We start from the raw sequence: 17,634 nt of genomic DNA on the forward strand, positions 1-17,634 counted from the left end.
AAGTATTCTCATTCGCGTTTGTTAAACGGTATTCGTAATTACGATCGAAAATTGTTTTCTGAAAACGATTCGGAGGTAGAGAAATAAAGTATAATTAGAAACTTCTTGAGGAAAAGATCAAAAAAATTAAGTAGAAAAGGAAGAAAGTGACGTAGAGATACTCCCAGTCGGTTTCAGACGATGCGTTACCATTTTTAATCCCGAAACTCATCTTTATGCAAAGCGTGTGCCCGCACACGAGATTTTCTGAGTGTGTACTGCATAATACGTTTCGTTGATATCGTTTCATGTAATGTCGCGAGTAAAATTGAGATTCCTCTGCCAGCTGAAATACGTGACATCTCAGATACGAACTCGATTACTTAAAAACGGATATTCTCTGTAAAAATATCGTATCTTCGCTAATCTATTTTCCATAATCTCGATACAAATTCGCGACGATTGCTTGGCCGCAACTCGAACGAGCTTGCGGGTAATCTGTTAAATTGCGATGGCAAAAACGATCGGAATTGCCATTTAAGCCGCGAGATCGTCGTTACGGCACGATTCGGTGAATCGAAAGGAAATGTAGTTCGGGTTACGGGCGTTATGACGGCTTCGGATCATCGATTAGATCCCCTTCTAATTAACGACCTGGAGAAATTTCAGCGAGCTCGCCTTAGGTACCATTTTGCACGCTTCTCGTTGGAACTTTGCCAGTTTGTTCGCTATTCGGCCGAACCGTCTTTTCTTTTGTTCCACAGGGTTTCTCAGAAAGATTTATTTTGACGTGGAGAAATTTTTTCGAATCGTCCTGTACATTTTATAGGCTTTATATTAAAGCGAGGCTGCTTTGATTCGCGTTAAAACGTTCTCAGAATTAGGAATTAAATCCGGTCGCGTGCAACGTTAATCATAAACGAAAAGTGAAGAATTAACTGGACAGCAGCGGTGTCATTCGCTCGGAGAAACCCATTTGCCAAATTTAACGCAAACGTTGAGAATTACTTAACTCGTACACGAAATAATCTACTCCCCTGTAAATGTACTTATCTGTTAATTAACCGCGCACACTCGCGTATACATGTTATGTGCATATAAACGCGTTCTCGGGAATTTGATCTCGTAGAAACGCTAACAGGCAACGTTACTCGAGTGTCCAGTAGCAATTTTCTTCTCTTTCAAAATTAAATATTAAAATATTACCATTGAATGATATTTCTTATAAGCCGAGCGAACGATGAAAGTACCATCGGTAGGAAATGAAACGATTCGATATACGACGGATTGTATCTATAAAAGGGGTGAAGAACGTATAAGCTTGAAAAGCGTCGAGGTGGAAAGTATAATAGTATAACAACGCGATGGTAGGTCGTAGGATGAGATAAAAAAGAGAAGTAAAAGTTGTAGTATCCGATGTTATAAAGAAGGAAGTGCGAGAGGTAATAAGCTGGCGAACGTCGAGCGAAGCATAATGTACAGTGGTTCGTGTATTACCTTCGAATACGACTTTTTAACGCAAACACTGTGTCGCTCGTAAAGCCTTGGAAAACGAGCTATTTCAAACATATTCGGGACAGCTATGAGCCGGTAAAAAATTACTTTAATATTTAAATTCTCATCGCAGCCGAGCAAAGACCGAAACAACAATGAGAGTTAATCAAAAGAGATATGAAAATTGTACTTACTTTGTCATTGAGTATTATTATTTTCCTCGAACAAGTAGAACGAACCCTTTACGGTCTGCTTCAGCTACCACCGTGAAAAAAATCGTAATTCTTTCCCTGAAATAAAATTTCAAATAACAAATCTTAAACTGAAAAAATATAACGAATTTCGTGAAAAAGTTAAAAATTTGTGGAAAATGAGAAGCAAAGGCATAAAGGAGAATTTATTTTTCACTTGAAAAAAGGAGCAAAGGAACGTTTCACAGTTTCCCCTGATACGCGTGGCGCAATGTTTACGATATTGCGGTCAGTATACAACACGCACGCGTGTATACGTGTACGGAAGGTGAATGTATGAGTCGCGAATCGTCCCGCGTCTAATCATTTTTCTGTTTTAGGGGGTCGATTAATCCCCAGAGTGCGGTATGACCTACCTTTCGTGCACAGTAGTCGGCTCGGCTCGGGTTAGGTAACTCTTAAAAATGAAAACTGCGGCTAGGGTCGAACGACCGCACTTTACGCGTTTATCTTCAGCAATCTATGTAACCCCTAGCCTCGAAAATAATAACGCGATATCGATTCGTTTACAAATTGCTCGTCGAACAATTAAAACGCATAGGTGCACATTTCTGTGATTCATTGCAAATCGATACTTTTTGCGATAGTTTGCAGTAAGGATTATTGCACCATATTTCAATCCTCGTTAATTTTTAAGTTTTTTTTATTGTTCGCAGGTGTCGTGGATGAGGCATCGAGACATACACCTTTTAACGGTCAGTAATTACATTTATACGAGTGATCAACGTATCCAGACTATTCACAAGCCTAACACAGAGGAGTGGGTGCTGAGGATACAGAATCCGCAGAAAAAGGACTCTGGTATCTACGAGTGTCAAATATCCACCACCCCTCCCGTGGGTCATCGCGTTTATCTAACAGTGGTTGGTAAGTTGAATGTTACGTTAATTTAAGTATTCCTATCTGTAATCGCGATACGTTGAACTTCCAATGATATCGGAGGAAAGCGATAACGGTCTACATAATTTCCTCGCTTTCCGTCCCTCGGTTTCTCGAAAATCATCATTGCATTCACGAATAGCGACGATCGATCAACGTCACCGACTATTATCAGACTTGGAATAGTTGGCAAAGCTTAAAAGCTTGTATCCGGCGCGAGTAAGGGAAAAGAAATTGAGAAATTCCTGAAAGCGTAGCGTAGAACCGGATATCCAGGACTTGGGCGCTTTTCGAGTTTTCAGAGTAGGAAAGAAGGAAGGAAGAGCTTTTCAGGAACGGGGTTGGAAAGATAACGACGTCAAGGATAGGACGGACAGTGTTTTGCGAAAGCAAGTCACGGACCGGAGCCAATTATCGCCAAAGCTAATGAAGCTATTGCTGCTGAAAAGAAATGAAAAGGTAGAGAAATCGCCGCTTCGTCCTTCGATATCTCTTCCTTTCTTTCGTCTCTATCCATCAGAGGATCCTTTCTCGCCCTTTCTTTTTTTTTCCACTACTTTTCACTTCTTCGCGTTGCTCTTTAATTCTTCCAGACATTTTCAAAATGCTTCATTTTTATTTCATGATTTTTCGCTTAATTAAAATATCTGCCTCGTAAAACCGAAAATATTATATCGTAAAACCGTTTCATCGGAGGATTCACGGCGAAACAAGCGTGTCGCGATTTACCGAGGGAAATTTCCTTCAAATTAATAGATCGTTCCATCGGATACCGTCAAAGCGAAACGTTCGACGCTGTTTCCTCGTTGTCATCGCGCTGTTTGTGTCTCCGGAAGATTCACCAACTCACCCCTTTCCTCTCTCACCGTTTCCCTTGCACGTCGTTCGATACGCCCAGTTACTGGCTCGTATAATTACGTCGCTTGGAATAATAACGCGGTTTCCTTTCATGCGCTCGTCGTCGCGTGTACGATTAAACAGCCGATACCTTGCCTCGTCACCCTCGCGATATCTATTCGGTTAGAAAGTAGCGACGATAAGTCGAGCACTAAACTGCGATATCCGCGTAATAATTCCAGCCGCAACACCTCGCGGTAGCTCGTTAAAACGCGAAAAACTCGAAACTGCTTCGAGCTTCCGCCTGCTAACTCGCCTGAAAGCGTACTGGCAGGGAAACTTTCTTTTTTTTTTCATAGCACACGGTGACACGCGTGCAGTTGCATCTTTTAGCGAGTTAAAGAATTAAATCGAGTCTTTTCAACAAAAATTCAATGACTGAGCTAAACCGTTGAAGCAATTAAATCCGTGTATGTAACTCTATTCTTATTACTAATTTATCGAATCGGATCCTGTTTCGAGATGTACTCTCCATGTTGTAAAAAAAAAAAAACAACAAATAAGCATAAAGCTGTACCGATTCACAAAAGAGAGGAGAACAAAAGGAACATAGCCTGTATCGGCATCGAAGCAGACAGCACTGTTGAAAAGCGAAAAGCAAACGCTTGTTTCCAGTAAACAGGCAGAGTAGAGCGTCGTTCGATCGTTGGAACGTTTCGTGTTTTGTACAAACACACGCATACAGGCGTACAGGAAAGTAGGCAGAGGAAAAGCTGAGGGGGTTTGAGAGCGTCTTTTCGGGTGAATCAGAGAAAGGTGTTCGACAAATTGTTCATTCGTGGTGAAACGACACACAAACCCCTGCCGAGACGTCTAATAAAGGAAGCAGAGTAGAACGAATCGAGAAACAATTGGCGGGCTCTCTGCGCGGCATTCTTGGCACCCGATACCCGTGAAATTGTGGCGACAAATTGAGTCTTTCTTTCCGTCCACAACCACGACCAACAACCACCACGTCCACCTCTTCCTCTCGATCCTTGCTTCCTCTAATGCTTTCGCCTCCTTCTCTCTTAGCTACTTCGTCCTGGAATCTGGAACGGTTGCGTGGAAAAAAAAGAAACGACCCGTTGCTCCTTTCGACGTCTTCTTTAAAGTATCCTTTCCTTTCCACGGAAGAGCTTGTTTCGCTTCCGTTTCCGTCAGCTCTACCAGACCCTTTCCTCCGGTTTCGTTAAAAATTCATGAATTTTCCACGCGACTTTCCACGGTTCTACGTTTTGCAATCTACCTCCTCGTCGAGAGAGGAAAGAACATGGATAACGTTACTTTTTTTCCTCGATGATCTGTTTTCGAAGAACCTTACCTTCCTAATTTTTATACGAGAAACCTTTCGCCATTCTGTCTGATAGGTCTATCGAATACATTCACCTTTATTAGGTGCGCTTTCTTTTCCTTCCTTTTACGAATTTGCCCTCGGTGAGGATCTACGATTGCCCCGAAACGATCTCAGTTTACTTTTACTACCTCTTCACGGGCTCCGTCCCTCGAGTTACTTTTATCGCACGCGTCACGATCGGTCCGCCTAAATCGTTTCGAGCTTGAAACAACCGCAGGAAATTATTTCCCATAAACGCAACCGGCACTGTTGACTTTAATAGTAGCACTGTTTCCGCAAATGAATCATTTTCTCTCAGCAATTTTCCCTCCCACGCGTTTCGAACTTCTATTTTTCCCCCGGATCGTCGATTTTATTTCTACCTTCTTTCTTATTGGTATATTTAAAAAATAATTTATTCTTTATCTAATCAAATACCAATCCGCGTTGAAATCTCGTGCCATTAGAAAAGATCGAATTATAAGCCGGGCAAAATTTGATGAAACGATTTTATCGATGGCTATTGGTTCACGTGAACTGTGTTAAATTCAAATTCAACGCCTTTGCCTTTCGATGTTCCCAACGGGAATGAGGTATCGCGTTTTTCGTCGTGCATCAATTTTGCAACTCGGACAACTCGTTCGCGCAAACGAGAAGGAAGAGACGCCAGAGAGGAAACGGTACGAGTATAAGGGAAAACATTGGAGTAATCTTGTCGTAAATTCGGCCAGCTGAACCGCGATAAAGATACAATAACTTTGAAACTAATGGAATATTCTGGTACACAAGAATCTTAGTTCGTGATCTAAATATAAGAAGCCTGTTTCCTTCAAATGCCAGGAAAAATGAAACGCTTTATGTATAAACGAGAAGATTTATAATTGGATTACGGATGTTCATGAAAATGTATGCTTCCACGGGAAATTGATAATAAACTGAATCCCGGATAGGAGACTGCCTTTTTAATTTGCATATTTTGCATCATTCATATAGTTTGCATACTTCTCAGGAACATATATAGTATGGAGAAATTCTTTTCTCATTTCTCTTGAATTTATACACAAAGTTTTCTTTTTCTTTTATTAATTGGCAGAAAAATACACGCTGTCACGCGTGAGCTGCGTAACGCGCTGCTGATATGCTTGAATATACGCGATAACTGATGGTTATTTTTCTTTTCTTTTTCTCCTCTCTTTATTTCATCACGTGAGAGCACGTGAGCTGACGTGACGTTGACAATAGTGCGTCTCCACGTTTAGGCAAGGCCGTGTGTAGGGTTGCAATTTATCGGTAATATACGCGACGAAAGCGTCATCGTGACGGATTAACGAGGCGCCGTTGAAAATGCAAAAAGCTTTAATTTCAATGACTATAGGCCGCGTGCAGCACACCGGCCGAATAATTACAAGGTAGTAGACGAGAGGTCGGATCATCGTGATAACAATACTCGAACCTTGCCGTTACACAGCGTGCTATTGTAATTACTTCTCGTGCCTTCAAGTGCAACGTGCTATTTTCGCGAAAAATACAGGGAACCCTCGTGCACGATACATACCGACGTTCAGTCCCCCTTTTTCTTTTTTTTTTTTTTATCCATCGAGTACTAACCGCAGCTTGCAGCGAAGCTTCCATTAGGTGAATAATTGCCCCGGAAAAAAAGCTACCGCTATGCACCTTTCTGTCATCAACTGGGACGCCGCGTTCATTTCGGCTCATTAGTGTTGCACTTTGAGCCATCGCGTCGGATACAATGCGTCGGACAAGTTGTCTCTTCGGTGGTAAATGGGTTCCGTTTAGCAAACTAGATTTTTCAAGGAACCATTCAGAAAAGTAAATCTGGATAAAAGCAGCATCGATGAGAAACAGGTTAAATGATGAAAAAGGTGGAACGCGTGAACGAGCGAATCTAGTTCCAGGATTTTCGACTTTTCGGATTAAAGTGGCCCTCGGCGGTGAAGTTTGTACATTTTCATGGCGTATCGTTCTCGCTCCGCGAAAAAGGGTCAGCCAGCCCTGCACTGTGGAAAGCTTTTAACGATTGAGAAGCAGTGGAGCATATCCGTTACAGAAGGAGATACACCGGTCGAAAGTGATTCGAACGGAAGCATCGCTTAATCCTGTTTCGTAAATCCTCTGATCGTCGTAGATACGTTGGACCAAGCAACGCCGGCTAAAACGTGGGATCCGAGCGATTTCAAAAGTGGCCGACGGATTTAAATAAATTAGCTTGCTCTTACTAATTTCTCGACGTTGCTTAACTTTGGAAATCGTAAAATTACTTTACCCTCCCCCTCGTGTAACTCGTAGTAGCGTTGAAAAGTCGCCGATTGGGTCCTCTTAAATTCTCCACCCGTCCACTCCTAAATCTCGCAAAGAACATTTTCGTGTTCCTTTTTACCCTTTTTACCCTTTCCGTCTGCATTCCCTACATTTATGATAGAAATCCTTAGACGGAGCAAGTGGCTATATCGGTTCGTTTCGGCTCTAACGTCGGCCTCTGTCCACCGGCTATAAACGTCAGCATCGCAAGGGTTAATTACGTGGCAGGTGACATCGACGATTGCTTTCAACGCGTAAATCGATCGATACGTACATCGTGGAAAGCGGGTTGAATAGCTTTGGACAGCGGGGGAAAACAGTGTATAGATTGAAAGGGAGCGGTGGCGTAGGGATGGCGATTACGGCGACACGTCTAGCAATTGCTGGCGAAACATCGGTTAATCCGGTTTCGATAATCCTCTCATTAGTCGTCGGTAGATTAGACCAGGTGTAGATTCGATTGCAAGGAAGGTAGGATGAAGATAAAAGGGAGAAACGATCCGTGGTTCGAGGTAGGTCAGGATAGAGGAATAGGGGGATTAAACGGGCGAGGAGGGGTGATACAAAGTTTCGTTAGTTCAATACGAGGCTGAATGATTTCCGATTGTTGGACGTTCGCCAACCACCCTCTCCGCTCGGTTTAACTGAAAATAAGGGACGTCATATTGAGAATTTGACGAAAGTAATGTTTAGAGGTCGACGGATTCCTGCGGGACTCGTCGGAACATTATTTCACGGGATTATCGCGAACGGTATAACTGCTCTGTCACCAGGTTTGGGAATAACGATCGGGCTTGTTAGTCGATCGTGATCGAAAATAACCGCGTGCTTCTAGCTGAACCTTCCATTAGGATCGTATTTGCGGTCGAACGAGCCGTGTCTCGCGAACATTTATCGTTCGACTGCGATTAATCCGTCTGGACATCGTGTTATAGCCAGCTCCGATGGAACGGCTTACGAAACCTGCACGTTTCCTGACTGATCGATGATCGCAATTAATCGAAATTAATTTTCACACTGCTCATCGAGCTTTTAAAAACAATGTCCGCTTAAAATTCTTCGCGTCTCGAAGGTAGAAATCATTGAAAGTGCTGTAGGAGCCCGAAACACGTCGAAGGATCGGTTCCGACGTGACGCGTCACCGGGACATCTCCGTAGCAGAGATAAATTATTCCGGTCCGCGAAAAGAGACGAGCAGGATCAATAATGAAGGTCGCCGGTGTGCCACGAAAGCAGAAGGTTTAGCCTGGCGAAGCGATTTCCATTGCGGCTGAAAATCGTGACTAGGATTCGAAAGGACAAATAATGCCGGACTCGGTGCTGTCTTTTCTCCTTGATCGAGCCCGTTAACCCAACAGATGTGCGTACAGAGCGTTTTTATACTAACATTGCATTACTATAAAAAATCAACATAAATTCAGGGTGACTGGCGCTGAAAAAGCTGTGTCGAACAATTTCCACTTTGTACGTTCATCCATTGACGAAGATGCAATTTAGAAAGGAGCGAGTATCGCAACGGACGGAAATCGCTTTTCCTGTGGCTCTTGAATAAAAAGCAAGAGTCGTGGCTCTTAAAGCCGTGGAATCAACTTGATTAAATCTCGGGATTTCGGTGTATCAACGTCGAAGAGAATTCTATTCTTAGTAGAGCGTCGATATACTATCCACTCCCACTTGTTAGCCTTTACTATTTTTTTTTTTTTTTCTTTTTGAGACCAACAGAAAGCAACGGTGATTCAATTGCGGCTGTAGTCGCGGTCGAGTTACGTATCCGTTGCCTCTCTCGATTTATTTCCTGTTGGATGGCTCGAGCAAAGATCGATTAGGAACGAAGATCGATGCTTCGGTTAGATATTAATTCGCTGAATTAGTCGGACGTTCCGGGCTCCGGTAAGAGATAAAGCTGTGGGATTATCGGAATTGGTGCTCGCAATAAATACAAGAAACACTGAAGCGGCATTTATTAGACCAGCGGAATGAAATTAATTCAGAATTCAGTGATTAATCAATCGAATATACTGAAACGCGAAGTAATTCAGAAGCATCCATGATTTCTCGATAATTTCATTTTAAAATTTAAAATTTTACTTTTCACCTTACCAATTTTCACTTTCAAGATTTTAATATCACGAAAGTCCTTGCTTATTAATTTTTTCATTTATAAAACGGGCGGATAAAGTTTCTATATTTTCGTTGAATAAAAGAGTTGATTGAAAATTCTTATCCGACACAATGAGAAAAAGCATCAATCGATAGATCGATCGAAGATAAGTTCAGCGAGGCAATTTGTCGCGTTGAACTTTCAGTTTGATCGATCAATAACCGCCGCAGGTGTCAGCGTATCTCTTCCGAGGCAGCTACTAAAGTACAGATTGATTATTCCTTAAGGAGCGAATCCTCGTGGTGCTGCTGTACCTCGTAAAATGTCTTCCATACCGATAGTCATCCCCTAGTACCCTTCAGCCCCCGAGAGTTCCCGGCTGAAGAGGCAATATGCCGCTTAGGGATGCGCTTCACCGGAGGAAATGAAGATCCTTCGCCGCTGTGTTGCTTTCCGCTCGAACGGACACCGGATGTCGTTGGCTAGAAAATCTAGAAAGTCGACAGCTGATACAGAGATTTCTTAAAAGAACCCGCTTTCCTCCTTCGACCATTCTCTATCTTTTTGAACGCTTATTCCAGACGAAAGATTAATTAAGTTGCAAAGTAAATCGAGAGGACTCGTAGTTTAAGGGTAGTTCATTCTGAAGATGTGAACTTAATTCCGAAGCTCTGAAGTTTTAAAGTTTAAAAATGTTGAACCTTTAAGGGCATTGAACTTGCAAAGTTTCGAAGATTCGCGACTGCGAACTTGCCAACTGTGAAGTTACGAACCCTTAAAGCTTCAAAGTTGAGAATGGTCGAAATTCCAAAGTTGCAGACAGACATTCGGCTCGAATGTGGCAGTAAGATGGCCAAGCGCGATATTGGCACCTCCATACCTAATAAGAAGGATCATGGAAGTGGGAATAACACGGTGCTAGCGTTGCTCTAGCAGATAACGTAGACGATTATGAACACAAAGGGCACGAATTCGATTCCCCTGGCTTCTAGTTTCGGCTAATCCTATTCCGAATTGTTCATTATACACGCTCTGCTCGCTTTATCTTCCAGCATATTATTAAACCCCTACCTCGGTGTCCGGATGATCTTTCGGAACAATTGTTTCGCGGGAAGATCATCTCACGAAGTCCAGATAAATTGCGAACGCTGTAAAATAAACTAAAGACGATTTGTTGAACAGAACAACGGTTGCATTTCCTTCGCGAAGGAAACAGCTTCGTTCTCTGTACGAGCGTGTTTGTCTTAGAACGGGCCAAGTTTTCTCCAGGCAAGATGGAGGAAAATTGAACAAAGACGGAAGAGGGTTAGGTCAGTAACATCGCTACTGACCAAAGAGAATTCGTGAAACTCGAGGAATCCCGGATGCCCGGCTGTGATATTCCTTTACCGCGTAGGTAAACGTCCGAGCGTCAGGATAAACCTGTTATTTCCCCGCTGCAAAATGTCACGGGAATAACAAGACTGCGCTGTCGAGATGATTACTCGCGTCAATGTTTACTCGCTACCGTGCGATCAACGGGTCAAACGTCCATCTCGTACCCTTTGCTATCGTGTGCGCTTGAAATTTCAACCCTTTCGAGCGAAAAGCAAATAATTGTTATACGATCGGCATCTCTGAATACCGTTCTGATGGTTTAGGAACGCCAGAATTTTCCTCCGATAACATAGTTCGTTCGAGCATAAACTTCAAATTGCATTGTTTGCTTTTGTAAGTTCGGTACACAGGTAATGGGAAAGAATAGACAAACAAATTTGATCAGCTTTTTACAGTTATCGTGTAGAGCACCCTTTCCATCTGAAATTTTCTATTACTTTTTTTATTCGACACTGAACGTCCGAACGGAGGAAAGAAATACTGCTTCGTTTGAGAAAAATTTATATTCCCATTGAGATTGTATCGGTAGGATCGCGAAACACGAGGCGTCCCCATCAGAACGGTTCAATAAACGATACGGTTTTCCAAGCAAGTAGACGCATTCCGATGTATCCCGTGTTTCGTTGATTGTACGCGACGCGAATTCTTTCTTAGGAGAGATTCACAAGCCATGTAGAACTGATCGAATCGGTATTCCCTCGGACAAGCGTTGCTTTCACGGAACAGTATCGGATATATCGCGTCGAGAGATCTCCGTTCCCCGTTATTGGATTTTATTCGGCGGACCGAGCCTTACCCTCTGTCTAACAATAAGATTGAATTTGACCAGTGCCGAGGAAAAACAAACATCTGACCGTTCGGTTTTTTCCATCTGAAAGCCACTATTCTTCGTTAAGATCGCTACGAGCGTTGTGTCAGTTTCTATAACGGAATTTCGTTTCATCTCGAAAGCTGATATCGCCGATAAGACACCGGGTGTCTCGTAATCACTTCTTAAAAAATAGTAATTATTTATGTAACAAGCGTCCTTGTTCTGATTTCAGAGCCAGAGACGGAGATATCCGGAGGTCCTGACCTGTTCATCAACAAGTACAGCACGATAAATTTGACGTGCCTGGTGAAATTCGCCCCCGAACCACCGTCCACGATCGTCTGGAATCATAATCATGAGGTAAGAGAATTAATTAATAAAATCTCGAAAGCCGCTATGGAATTACCGAAGGAATTAATCAGGTAGGTGTAACTGATTGTTATCACGCGATATCGATTATCAGTGCAGTCGAAGGCGTTATTTATGAATGGCCACTAACAAGCTACCGGTTGTTCGCCGACAACGAGATACAGGTTGGCTTATATAAATAAGAAACTGTTTCTAGGATGTAAATTATTCACGGTGTAACTAAAGCTGTCAGTGATTGAAGAACGAGGATCCTCCTCTGGTGATTTATTACGTAAAGAACTTTCATAGCCTTCTTCTTCTTCTTTCGAGTCGATATTATAAACGATCGATAGAATGAAAGTTAAACGCAAACGCGTTAGAAATGCATTGGAAATTTCATTTTTCTTTTGCTTTCTTTACTTTCTCTGGCATGCTGCAATTTTCGTCGCAAAAAAAATTGGGGGAAAAAATAGAAAAAACCTAACCTAATACTAATTTTCGCGATTTCTCTGGCATGCTGCAATGTTGATAATAAATAGGTGTACTAGGAAACCGCTAGACTAGGAAGTTTGAAAAGTTGCACGCACATGGGGTTGTTAAGTCCTCTCTTTACAACTTTGCTCTTGTTTTTCTTTGCCTCCAGCCGATTAACTTCGAGTCGCCGAAGGGTGGCATCAGTCTGATCACCGAGAAAGGACCTGTAACTTCCAGCCGTCTGCTAATTCAGAAGGCGATCGAGAAAGATTCGGGCCTTTACACGTGTTCGCCGAATAACACTCGTCCTAACAGCGTGCGGGTTCACATTGTCGATGGTAAATTTTGGGTAGTTTCCCCTGTGATCGTCTTAATGGCACGGTAGAATGGGTTAATCGTTTCATTCGGAAACGCGAGTATCGCGTTATATTCGTTTCGTCGTTTCCTAACGATGTACGAGCAAACAAGGCACAAACGAGTTTCGTAAAGCGTGTATAATCAAAATGAAATTCTCGGTCGCGTATAAGTTCGCTCCTTTCGCGTAGCAAGCCGAAGGAAACGTGGAAACTTCGCGGAAGAGTTTGTTACCAGCGAACGGCGCTGTTCCGAACAGTTTCAGCGGAGTTTCCGAAATTTCATTTACGTGCTACTCAGACATATTAGCAGATGCTGTTCGCGCATAATTTAACGTAATTGCACGAACGAAGTGGAGATCTCGGCACGTACGCCTATCACCGATCGATCGGTACTCCACCTTTCGCATTGTCGTAAATTTACTTTGTTTCAGAACATCCGGCGGCGATGCATCACGGCGCCGGCCACCGAATAGCTGTGACTTTACTTCATTTTCTTTTACTTATTTTCGCGATCATTTAGCCGGTGCTCGGTCTCGACAAGTGGTCTTCCGTGCGAATTGTTTCCGCGTTATCGACCATACTCGATTCAGTTTATTTCTATTCCAACGATGCCCGAACTTTGCCGCTCGCTTCGAGCATCTTCGTTCTCCTTTTATTTCTATTTCGTACCTCTTCAATTTTATTGCTTTCCTAAGTGTGTCATCGTTTCATTTTGCGTTCAGTTGATTTATTTTTCTTTGGAAAATCATATAGACCATCCTCGTGCGAAAACAATTTTTGTTTGCACTTATATACCCTAATGTTTCGGAATATCCTGTAGACAGTGATTTAATTTCCGCGCTTGTTTTCCTTCCCTCGGCATGCACGACACGAGATCGCGCACTGGTTCCTGTGAAATTGTTCTTTTCGCTAGGAAAACAGACGATGTGTTTTTACTTCTTTTTTTTTTCCACTGCAACAGACGAGCTCGACAATCGTTTCGGATTGAACCATTGAATTCGTATTCGTTGTCGTTGTTAGTCCACGCTCGGAAACGTTTTACGGATCGGACAGACGTTTTTAACGAGCCTTTTACACGCCGATCGACCAACAACAAGCAGTTAGACGAAACTTCGATGATGGAATCAGTAACCGAGTTACAGACTGACGTATATTTAATTAAATAAAAAAAAATCCGCATTGTTGGTAACAATGGCGGGGAAACGTCGACAAGGTGCTCCAATAATAAACTTCCTTCTCCCTTGTTGACGAAACTTTACCGTACTTCCCTCAGTTTCGATGCGTTCACCTCGAAGCGACTTCCTATCCAGGCAAACTCGTTACGTTCTATTTCTGCCTTCGACAAATGGAATCAATGTTACAAGGAAACGCGGAGTCTTTCGTGTCATAAGACGTGGCATAAGAAACGAGTGAATTCGCTTCGAAGATAAAACTCGGTCCTTCTCGCATTCTTCCATGTCTTTTCCTATGATTTTTGAAACACCCTGTACGTACGTTTTTTCGCATTGAAAAAGTAAATAACAGATTCTTGCGATTTTCAGTTCGCTAGATTAACAAATATTCCAATATTCGAGTAAATAAGTTCGATAGAAAATCCTATCGATTCGTTCGACGTAATTAACGAGAAATCGTAACGCGAAGGATTTTCTTGGTAAACAGTAAACTGAAAGTTTCGTTTCATTTTTGAAATAGAAATGTTTACAGAGGGTGCAGCAATGTGTGCCAGGAGTTAAGGAAAAAGAGAGTTGCTAAAGGATTAAGGAAAGAAACGGGAGGAACAGTTTGCTCGAAAGCTGTGTCGGGCCATTCGTACTGATTACTACTTAATTTTGCTCTTTTTTTACCGAGTCTAAACCATCGTGATTACGGTAAACTGCGATTACTTCCTTTTCTGCAGTTTTCTTCGTACGTTCGAGTTACTGTTTTACTGTACACAACTTCACCGTGAAAGGAAGGAAAAATATCGTTCAGCGAGCAAATGGAAGGAAAATATTTGCTCGAATAAAAAAGATGTTTTGTCAATCTGAACCAGGACGAAGATTAACTTTTTTTCGCGGATATCGCGAAAGGACGAATTGAAAATTTATTGCATCGTTTGATTCAGAATATCTCTTTTGTACACAGAGATTGAAAAGTAACGTACGAATTTCTTCCCACAATTTTACATTTTATGGAAATGGAAAAAATAAATTGTTGAAACGTGCAGTAACTTACAGTAATTCGAATATTCGTTCAGATAATTAAAAATTCTAAGACAACTTTGTTGAGTTTAAAGCGTGAATATTTAATTTTACATTTTTCACATTACTGACCCTCTACACCCCCTCGTGAAAGTTTGATATAATGTAGCAAGAGTTTCTGATTTAAATTTATAGCTCGCTTTCTTGCATTTTTCATCGTGTCTGGCTTGAAATATAAATTACTCGTGAAAATTTCATTCGCCTTAAAATCTTGGGCGAACGGATGTATAAACCGCTGTAAGTTGAATATAATTAACTGCCATTATCTGTACGCGTGATAGTCGTGTTTTTGTTGTATCGAAGGGACCATGAAGGTTAAGCAAAGACAGATGGTCCAATTATCCTGATTAACGAGTGTTATTTAGAAAATGAGACACGGACGTTCGTAAGCCATAGCAAAAACTCCATGGTACTCTTTTGATTGCGACACGATACCATTAGTCGTAAGTCTTTTTACAAAATTTGAAAGATAAAGAGAGAAGCACCTGTTAGTCGTACGCGATATTCAATGCTATTAGTCAAAAAATGGTAAAATTAGATAAGTCTTCTTTATCTAAGAAATTTTTTACGAATGTACATAAATAGATAAGAAAGTCAGACCTTCTATAGCGACGTATCTCCCCTTTGTAGCGATTGATTAAATAAAACAGAAGAGTCTGTTTGGTGTTATTCTAAAAAGTGTTTAAAAGAAATAACAATTTACATGGATCGTTGTTATTTTTAATAATTTACGAGAAATAAAGTATTCGTCACAGACTGCCCTTGTTCTTGTTACCGAAAGTAACAACTTTTCCTGATAATACTCCCCCCTATCTTCATCAGTGGTTTGTTGCTTGAAAAATTTTTATCCTCATCAATATTTAATGAGGTTTCTTGTTAAACGGCACCGAGCTCCCTCGAGAATATATAAAATTATTGATAGCGGTGTATTTAATCAAGAACGATACAACCTCAACCTGCCCCTTTTTACGGTACATTGAAAACAAAGCAGAATATCTTCGCAAACGAAATTTCGTGTTATTTGGCTGTTATAAAAAAAAAGGTCGTGATATAAAAAAAGATTCAGAAAACAGTGATCTAGTTATACCGAATTCAAGTGTAAGTAGAATAAAGCGAAGGACGAATAAAATTATCGAGAGTGGTCTCATTTTCAGCCTGGAAAGCATTCGAGTATATATCGAGGGAGCCAGTAAGCGTGAAACGGTCGCGAAACAGCCCTTTCTTTCTCTCTAAGCCCTTTCTTTTTTCTCGTTTCAAGTTACCGTCGCCAGTCGACGTCGCATTTCCAAGGAGCCGTTTTAATTAATCCGCGAGCGCCGACTGACGCTAATTACCCCTCTCTGCACCGAGACTTTTTCGCACGTTCTCCGCTTTGTAACATCAACCGGTCACCCTCTTCAATCTTCCGTTAGATTTCACCTGCCGTAGGCGTGCACTTGGATCACCCTCTTTTTCTTCTCATCCCCCCCGCCAATTTTTCTATTTTCACTCCTACTTCACCTCCTCCCCCCTCTTTCGTGAATATACAGTTTTTGTTCGCGGTTTAATGACGCGAGAAAATATCTTCACCGTTGAAAAATTCGACGGTCCCTTGATATTCTGATCCTTCTTTAATTAGTTCCAACAGCGAGCTGCTTAACCAACCGAGAGATCTGATTTAGCGGTCTATTTTGCAACGAATATCGTTTCTTCTTATTTTTCGCGCACCAAAATCACACATGATAATTCTTTTAATCGACTCGTTGCTTACTGGCTGATATATATCAAATTTTTATGCATCGTGTACGAATTGTACATCGAGATCGTTCGAATTTCCAGCATTTTTCAAGCAGGAGAAATTGATGAATTTCGAACAGACGGCCAGCAACGAAAGACACTAATTAGAGCGATAGAATTTCAAGTATGTCTACGCTCGTTGAAACAGCGATCAGGACGCGTTCGATCAAAAGGGAGATTTCTGATACAATGCCAAGCCAGAACACAAATAGCCACAGACATCTGCGTACGTCTGATTGACCCATTGATTCCCGAAACAAGAGACAGTTAAATGGGATAACGATCGACTTTGGACATGGAATGCTCGGAGAGAATGCTGCGGCGAAATGAATGATTAATTAATTAAACGCGTATAACTTTATTCCCTCGCTGTGCTTACGTAACGATCCGATAATAAAAAGGAAAAGAATAAGTGCAAACGGCATTTAAATAACAATCGTTTTCTTTTTTACCCCCGGCACATCGTTAATCGTATAATTTCGTTTCGTTGAAAGAACATTTTCGAGCACTTTATCTGGGCCAAGATCGGGGCAAACAAATATAACCGATCGACGTTAATCCTTGTTTCCGCCAGTGGCGAGATAATTAATGCGCCTCCGAACAAGGGAGCCACTGGGATTTTTTTCTCCTACCCCTTGCCCGGAAAATAAAAGAATCCCGGAAAATAATTGCGTGGAATACAATCTGTTGGCCTTCCAATTAGAACTTCCTTCGCCGCGACTCTATTTGTTGCGCGGAAGTTCCACCGAACTTTTTAATTAAATTTTATTCATTAACGCGAGTGTGTATAACGGGAATGGAAACCTTGAGCAACGGTTTCGCTCGATAAAAGGTAAGATGTCGCGGATGGTTTATCCGGAAAAAACGAAATTGAACGAGACTCGCGATTAATTTTCCCCGAAATCTCGTCGCGTTTCGCGAACGGGGGTAATTAAAAATTATACCGACCGCGTCGTCCCCGATGAAGCTGATACGCAGAGGGGAGCATAATTAAATAAGATAATAAATTCGCTGCTG

The 17,634-nt window shown here is 41.8% G+C and overlaps 1 protein-coding gene across 1 annotated transcript in view; it reads left to right on the plus strand.

The window, feature by feature from the left end:
• The window catches only part of LOC114882837 (zwei Ig domain protein zig-8-like), a 41,564-nt gene extending 25,998 nt beyond the window's left edge, over positions 1-15,566 (plus strand). Inside the window, exons 5-8 of the mRNA XM_029199967.2 lie at positions 2,381-2,591; positions 11,656-11,783; positions 12,415-12,583; positions 13,033-15,566. Of these exons, the coding sequence (XP_029055800.2) occupies positions 2,381-2,591; positions 11,656-11,783; positions 12,415-12,583; positions 13,033-13,121 (597 nt within the window). The 3' untranslated portion in view covers positions 13,122-15,566. The remainder of the gene's footprint in view (positions 1-2,380; positions 2,592-11,655; positions 11,784-12,414; positions 12,584-13,032) is intronic.
• Positions 15,567-17,634: the final 2,068 nt, after the last annotated feature.

This window comes from Osmia bicornis, chromosome 4 (genome assembly GCF_907164935.1).
Source record: "Osmia bicornis bicornis chromosome 4, iOsmBic2.1, whole genome shotgun sequence".
NCBI classification, from domain to species: domain Eukaryota; kingdom Metazoa; phylum Arthropoda; class Insecta; order Hymenoptera; family Megachilidae; genus Osmia; species Osmia bicornis.